The sequence below is a fragment of the Lycorma delicatula genome, chromosome 7, assembly GCF_047948215.1.
Source record: "Lycorma delicatula isolate Av1 chromosome 7, ASM4794821v1, whole genome shotgun sequence".
Lineage (NCBI taxonomy): Eukaryota > Metazoa > Arthropoda > Insecta > Hemiptera > Fulgoridae > Lycorma > Lycorma delicatula.
The window spans coordinates 59,548,723-59,562,941 of record NC_134461.1 but is presented as its reverse complement, the minus strand read 5'-3'; the positions used below and the strand labels follow the sequence as shown (position 1 = coordinate 59,562,941).

The 14,219-nt window shown below is 30.6% G+C and overlaps 1 protein-coding gene across 1 annotated transcript in view; it reads left to right on the top strand.

Moving 5' to 3' along the window:
- Positions 1–11,821, top strand: part of LOC142328297 (cytochrome P450 4C1-like) — a 32,951-nt gene extending 21,130 nt beyond the window's left edge. Inside the window, exons 6-12 of the mRNA XM_075372003.1 lie at positions 355–424; positions 5,038–5,164; positions 5,468–5,528; positions 6,670–6,770; positions 7,286–7,523; positions 10,165–10,344; positions 11,664–11,821. Coding sequence (XP_075228118.1) covers positions 355–424; positions 5,038–5,164; positions 5,468–5,528; positions 6,670–6,770; positions 7,286–7,523; positions 10,165–10,344; positions 11,664–11,821 — 935 coding nt within the window. The remainder of the gene's footprint in view (positions 1–354; positions 425–5,037; positions 5,165–5,467; positions 5,529–6,669; positions 6,771–7,285; positions 7,524–10,164; positions 10,345–11,663) is intronic.
- The last annotated feature ends 2,398 nt before the right edge of the window (positions 11,822–14,219 follow it).

The following is a 14,219-nucleotide window of genomic DNA, read 5'->3' as shown; positions in this document are numbered from 1 at the left end:
TAATTAAAATAATAGCAAAGCAGTTCTTACAACAAATGAAACACAGGTTCTTATTTTTCAAACTGTCCAATACACGAAGAAAGTTTTCACCGCCAGTTCAGCGAAAGAGTAAAGTGATCTATCAAATAAATGAACCACAAAATGGGTATCTAAGACAAAGCCCATTATTTATTTTAATCTTTCAACATAAGAAAAAAAACGTTATTTTTTTGATTATTCATTCACAATACTAGCAGAGATATTATATTAAAAACTACATTGTCTGCTACCATGTTTAATCGTTTTTACATTCAAAACATTAAAATTAAAAAAAGTATTTGTTAAGTTATTTGAAGTTTTACGTTTCACATACAGGTACACAAATGAACGTCAAGACTTCTGAGCAGATAGATAACACATCAGATTTTGCGAAATATGTAGTCTGGTAAGTGATGCATTAAATTCATATGAATTTAAGAAATATTATTAAAATTACAGAAATATTAATTTGACAGTTAAAACTTCTTAAATGACGTATATTCTTACCTACACATTCAACAATTGAGTACCTCCACACATAGGATATACGTTTATTTAAATATATCTGTGTTAAGTTTATTCTACGATGTAAAAACCTTAAAACAACGGAATGCTATTAAAAATAGTTCAAAGATGAAAAATAGCTACGTTAACAATTATTGTAATCCGTAATTTAATAAAAACATTAACGTTTTAAGCAAAATATTTTAACAATAAAATCTGTTTAGCAGTAGTTACAGCATCCATTATTATTAAAAAAAGGTGGTTATCCTGTATATATTTATGTGGATCGAAGCGTGGCTCGTCTTGGACTGGGAGGTAGCCTGCAGCCTAGGTTGCCCTAGCTGGGCCGTACGTAAGAGCTGGTGATCGGGTTGTTACTGTTGACGGCCTGCGGGACCTTCAAGGTTTGAGTTGCTGACATGGAGTGAAGGACGGCGTAGAAATATATGCGGAGTTGTGTAGTGTAGAGTTGTGGGTATCGGCCATAGCTGAACGAGAAGGTGAAGAGCTTTTTGCCACGACGCCTCTCTTTTTCCTGTTTAGCCTACGTTAACTACCGTTTAGATAATTCTTCAGAGGATGAATGAGGATGATATGTATGATTGTAAATGAAGTGTAGTCTTGTACATTCTCAGTTTGACCATTCGTGAGATGTGTGGTTGGAATGGAATGGAATGCAAAGTTGGCGGGAGTTTATTACTCCCTACTTTATCGCAGAACCTGGACAGAGTCCCTTGCTGCTGGATCATTCTAATCGGGCTTGTTTTTTAAAAGGGTTAATTTTAAATAGCGGGTCTAATTTTTTTCAAGTTTTGGTAATTTTTATTTAGTTAATTTAAGACGGATTTAATTGCATTCCAATCCGTTGTTGAACCAGCGTTATCGAACCCAATTTATGGGCCGACCGCGGAAGGCTAGGCTTATGAAGCCTGTCCTCCCGACGCAATTCCCCTTCAGACCGACTACTGAAGTCCTTTCGGTGCTAACGTTTAATAGGCTAGCAGGAATACGCCACAACGGGGCACTAATTATAAGGAGGAAGCAATGCGACCCCTACTCCGGAGGAGTCGCAATTGCTGGTTTCTTTTACTCTACTTGTAAGTTTTAAAGGAGAGGTGGTGTAGAAGCTCTTCATCCGCTTCTGGTATAGCTGCCCTTCAGGACGCATCTCTGCTGGGCTCTGTTCCGGTCTCCAGTCCGTGATGTTGAGACGAGTGGATGGTCTTCCTTCTTCTTCTCCCTCTTCTTCTTCCGAAGACCTCTTCGTTCTTCTTTGGCCTGCACTTTCCAAGAATTGGTAGTAATCGAAGTTACATACCATTAACCTTGAAATTCCCGAGGCCCCGAAGGGCTGAACGGGGGAAAGTGCAGGTTTCTTCGTTCTTCCGTGCTGTCAGTGGCTGCTGGGCAGGTGGCTGCTGGGCTTGTGACTGCTGGGCTGATGGCTGCTGGGCTCGTTCCCTCTTTCTTCTTTCTTGAAAGGAAAGGAAGGTAATAGGGAACTTACAAAATGGTGATACCTATTCGCGATCGCGGTTTTGGGGCGGCGATTTTCTTAGAAGAAGTAAACAGAAATTATTCACTCCACGTAATTATTAACCTTCAGACACACGTGTGTCCGCCGAGAAGGGGTTGGGGGGATCGCGTGGCCGCAGTGAAGAAACCATTTGTTTTTGTGGTGGCTGTTGGTATCTGCAACAAAAGAAGCAGAACACACACACACGAAGAAAAAGAAGTAAAACAAATAAATAAATACAAATAAAAAATAAAAATTTGATTTTTACTTTCCTTTGGACTGGCAGGATGAGAGGAAGGAAAGGCCGTTTCCCAAGACGGCACGACGAGTCGTTCCACATCCACGTTTCTCCCGTTTCTGAAACAAGAGAAACAGAACAAAACAACCGCGGAAAAAAAAAAAATTAAACATTTTGACCGCGTTTTTGTTTTATGCGCGACTTACCGTATTTTGCTGTATTTTCTTCAGACTGTATACCTCGCGAAAACTATTCACTCGCGACCCCGGAAACGCGTCCGACGCGCTATTCCGTTTATGGCTCATGCGATATGGAGGCCCCTAAGCCTGGTTTGTCGATTCTCGGCTCCCGCACCGCACCATCACGGTGGTTCGTCCAGTACGGCGTGAGGCCGCTTCCTTACAGCTGTCGGGGTTGGGTCCTCTCGGCAGATGTCCCGAAGATGACTGTGTTCGGACACAGCTGCTCTCCCGAACAGTCTGCGCGCCTGTGCCACCCCCACCTCGGACACGGATTGAAATCTCGCATCAGATCGGAGAGTGGCGTTCCTGACGAACCACAGAGCTCCAAAGATCGTCCGCAACGCGATGTTTTGGACGGCCTCGATCTTCTTTTGAAGCGAGGAGCTCAACACTGCCCCCCATGCCGGGTAAGCATATGTTAGAATCGGCAGTACGTACAGCCGAAAAATGAGAAGCTTAGTTGCCAGTGGGTACGGGCTGGCACTGTTCAGCACTGGGTATAGCGAGGCTCTGGCGGCCTTAGCCCTCCGGGTCGCATAATTTACATGTTCGCCGAAGGTAAGCCGCCTGTCCAACACCACCCCCAGGTACTTAACTGTTTTCTCAAATGGGATTTTCTCCCCTGAGTTTTCCAGCTGTCTGGCCGGTTTTCGTGTCTTGCATGTGAACACCACGGCCACCGATTTTTCACCGTTGACCCTGATTCTCCACATGTCGAGCCACGGTTCCACTAAGTCCAGCTGCCTTTGGAGCCTCCGGACCGCGTAATCCACATTTGCGGATTCGTAGAAATATGCCGTGTCGTCTGCGTAAAGGGCCGTTATGACCCCTTCCGACAGCGGCATATCGTTCACGTACAAATTGTACAAAAACGCGGAGAGCACTGCTCCTTGGGGAACCCCAGTGGCTATTTCTCTGGTAAAAAGGAAATCGTTTCCCCTACGCGCACGACAAAATGTCTGTCTAGCAGATATGACCGCATCAGTCTGACATAGCGGTAAGGGATCGCCGATCATGTGTGGTTAATTGAAACCCAACCACCAAAGAACACCGGTATCGACGATCTAGTATTCTTCAAATCCATGTAAAAATAACTGCCTTACTATGACTTGAACGCTGTAACTCTCGACTTTCCAAATCAGCTGATATGGTAAGACGCGTTAACCACTAGACCAACCCGATGGGTTTTGCCATGACACCTGGGAGCGACTGATTTTATGCCTGACAGCGGTCCCTCCTGAGGTGTTTCAAGAACAGAAGAAAAAAATATTAATGTGCTCTACAAAATTAATAGGTAAAAGTAGAGTACATTTATTAATAAAATGTAACAGAAAAATTGATAAAGTTGTATAAATATTATTGTACAAGAATGTAATGTATGTTAAATCGATTTTCAATAATGGCAATAAAATGTTTACTAAAGATTTAACACGTAAACCATACAGCACACGTCAAAAAAAAACTGAATGTGTATTAATAATCTTATGATTTTTTTTAAATGATGTAAGAATTTCTTTTTACTTTTAAAAGTAAAGTTACGATTGGTTTAGACATTTTTTTATATATATTTAAAACTTCAAATTTGATCCAATTCAAATAACATTGTTTTTTTTTTTTTTTTGTAGAGTTGTACGATGAATATAATCAAGGAAAATATTTTTATGAAGTCCCTACTTTTGCAATTTATTGACATACAACAAGAAAAATGTTTTTTTTTTGTTTTTTTTTTTTTAATTATTTAGTTTACTGAGCTCCAACAGAATATTTTGGAGATTATTTTTTAAAAAACGAATTCTAAAAGGCCAGAATAAAAGAAAATTTTGCTTATTAAAAAAAAATCTTATTTATTCAATTTTTACGGTACAGCGACTCATAAAATAAGAAAAATATACGATTTAATCATAAATAAATAACGCTTTCTAGTTGTATATTTCTAACGCATCTAGAATTATTATGAATGAATTTTAGTTTATTAAGTTGTTTAGAAACTCATTAAAATAAACTTACTAGTATCTTAACATTCCTATCGTAATAAAACGAAATTGCTAATTTTTACACTCTTTAAAAAAGGGAATTTCCTAAATGAATTTAAAAATTATACTTTATGTTATTTGTTGTTTCGTTACGAAGAATTTAATAAAATTTTCTTGAAGAAGAAAAAATTTGCACAAGCAAATAGAACTTTCATGCACTGAAGTAGATTATGACGTGTGTGTAACATAATGAGATTAATGATTCGCTAATGAACGGAAGGATTTGTAGCACTAAATCGTAAAAAAATGATGAATGGGGTATTATATTTATATAATATCCCATTCATCTATGAAATTATTTTCTTAAATATTTGGAAATAATACATGAATCATTGGTATATATTGCGTACTTTTCCATTTTGTGTAGTTATTGAATTGTAGGGATTTTTACAAACTCAGTTATAAATTAGGTAAAATGATTAGTTATTAAGGATTTTTTTTAAAAGAAAAACCTTGTTATAATGAAATATTTAAATCTCTTTTCAGGACAGTTCATATCATTAAAGAAAGATTCTTTAAAATATATCTTCAACCAGATATTCTGTATTACATGACAAAACGTTCAAAAGAGTGCAAGAAATATATTCAACATTTGCATAGATTCGGGAAAGAGGTATTCATAATCTTATAACGTTAAATAAATTAGAAAAAAATTCTCTCTTATAATCTAAATAGGTAGGTACCTCATTTTTTTCAACTGTGATAAGTATCCTAAACAAATAATAAATTTTCGCTAGATTTGTCACTTTTATTTGTTAGACGATATATATAAAAATTGTACACTTAAAATTTTTTTTTCAATTATTACAACAATGAATATATATATATATATATACATATCCGCGCGCGCGCGTATGTGTGTGTATGTGAGTGTTCTTTGAAACTATCTTACTGTTATGATTTTTTTTTTTTTTAGATAATTCAGAAACGTAAATTGGCACGGAAAGAAGAATGTGTCACATCTGATTCCGTTACTGGTAAATTCTGTAAAACAAGTTATTATTCATGCTAGTACTTTACAATATCTACCAAAAAAAATTAAATTTCAATTATATGTCTGACTTTCTATAACGTATATTAAGCTGGAATATATCTTTTAGCTAATTATTTAATAGAAAAATTCGACGACTACTTTCTTAGAAGTTTCAAATTATGGAGTAAATTATGAAGTAGCTTCAAATTATGTTAACAAAGTTATAAAATAAAAAATGAGCTAACAAAATACAATATAGGAGCTTAAAATGTTAACTATACGTTGAAAAATGATTAAATCCTTAAATTAAAATTTAAAATTTTTTTCAAAACTGGTGGGTGATAGAAAGATTCTTAGTTTTATTCATTTGCAGGATAAAAAAACAGATTAAATCATACATCAGATTTTAGTAAACAAAAAATAATTATATTAGTGTTATTTAATAGAATAATACTACGATTACTTTCTTAGAGGAAGTTAGACATTTTTCTCTGATAAACAAGTAATGGAAAAAATATTATGTTAATATATCTTTGAAGAGAATTGAAGATTTTTTAATGGGTAAATATGGGTGAAAAACATTTACTTTTTCTCAAGAAATAGATACATGTTTTCGATAATATTTGGAAAAGGTTTGCTAATACTTATTTTTCCATCCAAAAAAAAATTTTCTTTCACTCTACAAATCATACGATTTTGGTACTATTCAAAACATGTTCACAGTTTAGAGTTTTTGTGATCTAAAATACTAATTCCTCTTTTGTTGTTTATGTATCTTACAGTTTTAAAATACTTACAAAATCCAGGCAGACTAGCTATAATCTACTAGAAAAATGAATTATGTTTATTAGGTTCTTAAGATAATTAATATATTTTGACACAATTCCTTGATCTAGTAAGAGATAAAATGAATAAAAACGACTATTACTTGGAAATCATCACTTATCAGAGCGAGAATTAAGTATAAATATAATTTTAATATTTCGGGAAGAGAGATGAGAAACTATTTTAAACATTTAAATTTAAGTTTATTAAGAAGTGTATATTGATTTTACTTATTTCATAGTTATAAAAATAAATACATAAAAAAATAAGTAGTTTTATTAATAAACTTTTAACTTTTTTTTTTGTAATCTTTTTTACAGCTGAAGAAAAGAAAAGAGTTTTTCTTGATGTAATTCTAGATCACTTCAAAGATTTAGCTGATGATCAGTTAGTTTTTAAAGTTGGAGATATGTTTGTTGGTGTAAGTACAAAATATTTAATAGTTCTCTTAAATACAAAATTTTTACACAGTTATAACTTAGCAAATCTGTTGATAACAATAATAACTAATTATTATTTTCATCTAGTCATCATATAACGATGGTGATGAAAAATTCCAAAGAAAAAAGCTACACTATATATGATGTCCCCGAAAATTTTATGACATAGGCAAGGCCTGTTTCCTTTAATTAAAATCGTTAAGCCAAACTGAAATTTCGGGTTCTTTCCAATATTTGAATATTTTATTATAAATTGGTCGTAATAATATTAAAGGATCTGGTAATAAAACATTAATCTAAAATGTCCTTATAATCTCGAATTGATGGTTTATATACTATCAGAAATGATGGGTAATGCGTATATATATAGTATTAAATCATTTTCCTAATTATATTAGTCATGAAAAGCTGAGGTTTTGTCCTTAATTAAGTTTAGTTTAAGTAGTTTAAGTTTAGTTTAGTTTTTAAAACTGCACATTTGTAAACTTTATTTCAGGGATCTGACACGTCAGCAGTAGCAGTAAGTTATGCTTTGATGATTCTGGGAATATACAAAGATAAACAAGAAATGGTGTACAAAGAAATAGTAGATGCCATAGGTGAAAGCAATGAAGATATAACGTACATTGATCTTCCTAAGTTACGGTATTTGGAAATGGTTCTTAAAGAGGTTTTGCGCCATTATACGATTCCAGTGATTAGTCGTAGACTTGAAAAAGATATATATTTAGATGGTGAGTTTTAGTATGTATTTTTATTTACATATTGTACTTTAAAATCAAACTTCAATGTGGCAACTCCCGCGCGGGATGATATAAGCATAATATATATTTACATGATATATACATCGGATTTAAAAAATATTCAATTCACCTGGTTTCTTATTCTCAAGGCTTACAGTCTAAGATTTCTGTACATTTAGATTTTTATTTACTTACTTTTTTTCATTACTTGTGAGTAATAATTTCAAAAAATAATAACATTTTGTTTGTATTTACCATCAAACAGATAAAGTAAATAATTAATTTCTTTTTTATTAACATTGCGCTTGCATAAAGGCGAAAAAACTTAAAAGCGCATCATTTAAATTTCTACTATGTAATAATAATAATAATATTAATACAGGAAACGTTTTGGGCACACCATGTTTTGGAAAACATACAGTATATACTATTGTGTAAACGGAAACTTATGGATTTGTAGAATTGACTTCATTTTATAAAAACGTTGTTCTGCTTATCCAGCAAAATACGCTTTATAAAAATACCCACAAAAATCTTAGTAGCATTTTTAAAAAAAATGTAATTTCACTTCTCTGTAAACAAATATGCAAAATTGATATAAATAATTAATCAGCAAAAAGCATTTTAGTAAGATATGAGGATGGATAAAACTATCTTGTTTTGAATAATCGTTATCCACGTATGTATTCTATTACAAAGATTCATAAATCCAGGAGGCAATGTGAAATTATTTTTATGTAATCATTGTTGAGTAAATTGAATCATACATTTTTCTAAGAGCAGCAATACAGTAATGCATTTTTTAATTCTAACCAGCGTGTAGTTTAAAAATAACATGGATGTTATTAATCTATTTTTATCAATATTAAAAGAAATTAAACGAAATATTAAAATTAAACTAAATTATAGTCGGCTCACTGCCGCAGAAATGGGAAAGAATTTTTTTTATTTTGTATCGCTACATAAAAAATAAAAAAATATTCCTTTAGTTAGTTCAAAATTGCTTTTTTGATCTCCCGTTCGTTGTGTTGAAAGCTGAGAGAATATAGAAGTAAGTTTATGTTGGGGCTGCATTTATTAGGTCTTATAATATCGTAATTATGGTTTACTTTTTTTTATTCAATACCGTAGCGTAAAAGTAATATTGAAAATTTATTTTATTAGATTGAATCAAGTACGCTATTAGTTATTAATTAAATTAAATATTATTCGCATATATTAAGATTAAATTAATTTTTTATGTTTATGGTTTTCTCATTTGAGTTAATTTAAAACAAAATTATGATTGAGGCCGATTGCATTCGTTCCTTATCAGAAGGAAAAAATTGAGATCAACTTATTTGCCACCTTCCTACACGTATTTTATAGTAAAATAAATGATTTTTTTTTTTTTGTTAAACCCTAAAATTTTAATTTTTGTCAACTTTTTTACTACTTCAAACAATAATTTCCTACTTTCCAAGATACAAATTTTATTATTTTTAGAATTTTCTGTTCTTTGAATTTTTTATATTTCGGTAAGTACAATTTTAGCAATTTCATTAGTTTCCAATATGATTGAGAAAATATATTTACTCAGAAAAATAATAGATTTTTGGGTTTCCATCTGCTAAGACACACATTTTTTTAAATATATTATTAAACTGGATAATAATCATACAATAAGAACAGCATGCAGAAATTTTTGCCATAGGGTAAAAAATATTCTACTTGATATTCTTTAGTAACAATCTATGGAGTTGATTTCACCTAAAATATCGTAAAAGATGTCATTTAAAAAGTCTTAATTATAATTTTTCTTACCGTTTAGAAGAAGAAAAAGTTATCTAAATCTTTTAATGAATTTTTCATGGATTTAATGAACATAAACGTCAATAATCACGGTAGGCAATTCGTTCATATTTATGTTTAACTTTTGATTTTTTTTTTGTCTCATTAAATAGCGCTTCATGAAATAATAATACCATAAACGATTTGTCAACAATGACATCATTTTATTCGAGTCTTCAACCCACCCAATCCAGTCAAACTAGAAGTCGATTTATTTGTTTTCTCTCAATTAAAATATATTAATTTATTTATAAAAGTAGAGGGAGGTTCCAATTATTTATCAACCCAGCTTCTTAAATAGTGAATATTGAGCAAATTGATCCATTTTTGCTCCAAAACGTTTTTCTTTTTTTTATATCTGAAGTTGTGCATGTGAAAATTTAATGAAGATTCATCAGTTCGTTCGGGGCAAGTTAAAAGCAGTGTTCGCTATGATACTGCACGATTGTACGTTAATATTTCTTTATTTGCGGAATCTATTTTTATCAATATTAAAAAAATTATTAACATTTCCATGAAAGGGGTGACAAGGCCGTTGTCGGGACATTCATTCATTACACATGACAAGATTAAACATTATTCATTTAATAATTCATAATTTACGTCTAATTCTAAAAGAAGAATACTAGAAGGTATGGATCTATTATTGAAATAGTTATTCTTGCATACTAATGAGTAGTGTAAATAAAGACAGAATTATTATAAAAATGCATTTCCTATTGTTAAAACTGAACTGTCTTATTTATTTATTTTATTTTTTTACCAAGAACAGCGAATGAATTTATATAGTTTATTGTTTTAGATAATATTAAACTTCCAGCTGGGACATCAACAATTATATGTATTTACGGAGTACATAGAGATCGTAGATTTTGGAAACATCCAGACGATTTCTACCCTGAACACTTTCTACCAGAAGAGATTGAAAAAAGACCGAAGTACAGTTATATTCCGTTCAGCATGGGTCCTAGAAATTGTCCCGGTAATTATAAAAGTATATTTAGTTGTTAGTAATATTATATTCCATTATTTTTTACTTGTCGTTTGCGACATCAGATTGTCTAATTAATAGAATAGAATTTTTCTTTATATATCTATTGGACGAAAGAATGTACTATTTTTGTTTTGCGTATTTCATTTATACACTTCAAAGAGAAATTCAATGAAAAAATATTTACGAATATTATATAACAATACGCAAGGCAACTAGAAATGTCCGTATTTAATTTCATTATATTTTTAATGTATATATATATTTTTTTTTTAAATCACTACTATTCTTGTTACTGTTAGATTTTGAAGCGATCAAGTGTAAGAGTTCAGAACAACTAATGAAAAAAAATTTAAATAAGATTTTTTAAATAAGTATTATTTTCATTTAACTATTTTTATTTGTATTAAAACATTTAATAATTTTTAATTATCGTTAAGAATAAAATGAACGTGGATTCGAAATATTATATGAACCTCTTTTTCTATAAAAAGTTAGAAAGAAGCACACGTCTGAAAACGTGAAGAATTATCCACTTAATATACTTTTAGAAAGAGTTCTGGAGAAATGAGGGATGTAGTAAAAGAAGTTTATTGTAATAGCGTATTTAATATATTTTGAATTTACAATATTTTTGTTTAGAACTTGAACGAATTCATACTTGCATTACAATCTCGCAATTCGGTTACCTATTTGTATTTTCATCCTTTCTCAATTCCATGTTTTTTTCGTTCATTTATTTTGGGGCACATATGTTCTTTTCCTATTGTAATTTATTTTGCTGCATATGATAAGTACCCCGCATAGTACATACAAAAACAGGAAATGAAAATCATATGCATGCTAGTAAATAGAATATTTGGTATTAAACGCCATTTGGTTTCATAATCAAATATTGAAATTTCGTTAACAAAGAAACGCTTTTGAAATGTACATGGTAACATTTAGGACATATCACAGTTGGATCGTAGAATGTGAAAATAGCAAAGGATATTAAAATGCGCAAAACTTTTATGAAACCTCAAACGTGTAGAAATTAATACATGTTGCTAGCACTTTAAGAATTGTCAAAAAAAAAACATTTGCTACCACTAGTGAAATGACAAAAAAAATTATTTTTTTATTCTTTTTTTATTGACATTAAGTGTGGATAATTTGTATGATTGAAAGGACGTATCTCGGACCAAGCGACATTAGATGAATAACCTAGGAAGTCGAACAACTTCTATATTTTTTCAGTCATTAAATGTAAATATGAAGATAATAATTTTTTCGATTAAAAAGGTGTGATGCAATTATGTTTGTTTCAGGATATGCGTTTGCAATGATGTCAATGAAAATTATAGTTGCAACTGTAATAAAAAACTACAAAATTCATTCAGATGTCGATCTGAAAAAACTACAATTCAACAATACTTTTATGATGGACTCTAAAAACGGTTACCCTGTTCAGATTTCAAGGAGGTAGAAGAATTCTTTATACTTTGTAACCAGGACTATATCACTACCAGTTTACTAAGACAACAAAATATTTTTTATCAATTTTAAATCTAATTATTATTATTATTTGAATTTTATAAATAAAATTCAAATGAAATGTAAAAAAACAGGGTAAGGTTTATAAATATTTGTTATGCAAGATAAAAAAAATACTGACTTATTTATTTTAGTATGTATGTTTCTTTCCAGTTAATTATATATTAATAACATTTTTCATTCATTGTTTTAATTTTGAACATACATATTTTAACTTTCCTCCTCAAAAAACCAATCTTACACAACATTCATCACCACCAGGTTTTTCGATAAACAGCAAATATTTTTAAATCGTCTTCAACTATTAAGTACTTTTGCACAAAATAATATTGCTATAAAAACTATATCAATCTATGAAACAACCATTAAAATCCAATTTTACAATATACCTGACAACGTAAAAAGTGAAATTATATAGCCTTCTAAAGATTAATTGCTTGAAATATTTTGTTTCAATAACCCTGCTTTGTATAGTAGTTTATACTTAAGGATATACAAGAAAGTATAATTAAATTTGCATATTAAATATATAACAATAATAACCGATAAGACAATCGTAAGAATATTTGTTTGAAGTTTTTTAGAGCTAATTTGATTGTAAACTCGTACCAAATAACATTACTTTTGCTGGAAACTAAAAATAAAAATTAAATTATTTACAGAAAAATAATTTAAATCAATGAAATTTATATTAATAAAAATATTCCATGGCAGGAAAAGGGAATGAAATTATAATATTAAAATTCCTTATCTCAATAAGAGTGTAAAATTTACAACTCCCATCATCATAAAAAAAAAACTGTGTTCATTATAGTTTTATTCCTTTAAAGAAATACAATTTATTTTTTTCTCAAATTACAAATATAAATCATTTGGTTAAAATTCAATATATTTAAATATATTATATTTTTTTTATTGCAGGTGTATTTACAGATTTACATTTCTTCTGCGACTTTGACAAGAAATCCATTTGTACAAATAATTAAATTTTTTTTTACCTATATCACAGGAGTCTACATGAAAGCAACATAAAGCCATCATTGTCTATGAAATCAAGCTCTTTTTTCTACACTCACTTTAAGATTGTCAGGGATTTAATTTAGGATTTAAATAAACATGTCTTTGTTATATTATAACTTTCTATCTAAATGTCCTAACTAGATTGTCAGTAAATTATCCTGGAATTTATTTAATTACAAAAAGTTAATTTAATTATTTATGGATTTTCGAGAAAAATTAATCAAATCAATAATCGATTAATGATTAGGATTACAGTTTACAGTATCGAAGAAGGAAAAAGGGTGTTTAGATAATGTTTCATTAGCGACGTTTATTTTCTTCTCATTCAATTTAATAATACAAGTTACTTTTATTAAATATACTGTAAGGAGAAACTTTTTACATATTTGTAAAAAAGTGTCAATGTTGGGCGTAATTCTAAAATTATTTTAATGAAGAAATTACATAGTACATCAAGTAAAGGACCCGATCTCAAACAGATATATTAAATAATAAAATTCTGTTACAAGACAGATTAAACGCTACTATAAGATGTTTGAAATTTCATTTACTAAGATTAAATTGTTTTCTTAAAAAAGGATCATAAATGTTTGTAAACGAAACCGAAGAAAAAACCTCACTTTTTTTAAATTCGGACCGACTGTACAATCTCGAACGGATTCTCATGTTTCCGAAGGCAAACATTGTGATGTACACAATTTCCGATTAAATAAAATTTTTTTTCATCAATAAACATTAACCAAGGTAAGAGCCTATTGCCCTCGATATAAACTAAGAATAGGTAACATAAAACATTATCTATTCTTATCTCACTCACACGGAGAGCGGTTGTACAGTTTGTAATCCATATGCGCCCGATTACTACTGGTAAATTTGCAGTTTGCTTTCACTGTAACTGAAATTCAACCGTCTTCTTAACACACACCAAACACTCATATGATGAATCACAATTTCTCAATTACCACGTTAAATCAACTTTTTTGTGATTTGCTGAAAAGAGTCTCTAGAATTCGTTGTACACTTTACTCTAAAGGACGTGGTCACTGTGGACTCTTTCACTTTTACAAACATCCAGATTCTCCAAATTGATTATACCAGCGAGTAATATTTTTATATTATAGTTGATAAATTCTCAAACGAAGTCGGAACTCACAGTCAGTCTTTATTACAAACTATGTCTTGCTACATCTTAGAACACTGAACGGCTTGATTACACAGAAGCCATTTTATTTAGGATGTTGAAGTGCGAAGCTAGCGTTTGTTTAAGGGAAAGTACCGGATGCCAGGACGGTATTCGAAACTTACGACAC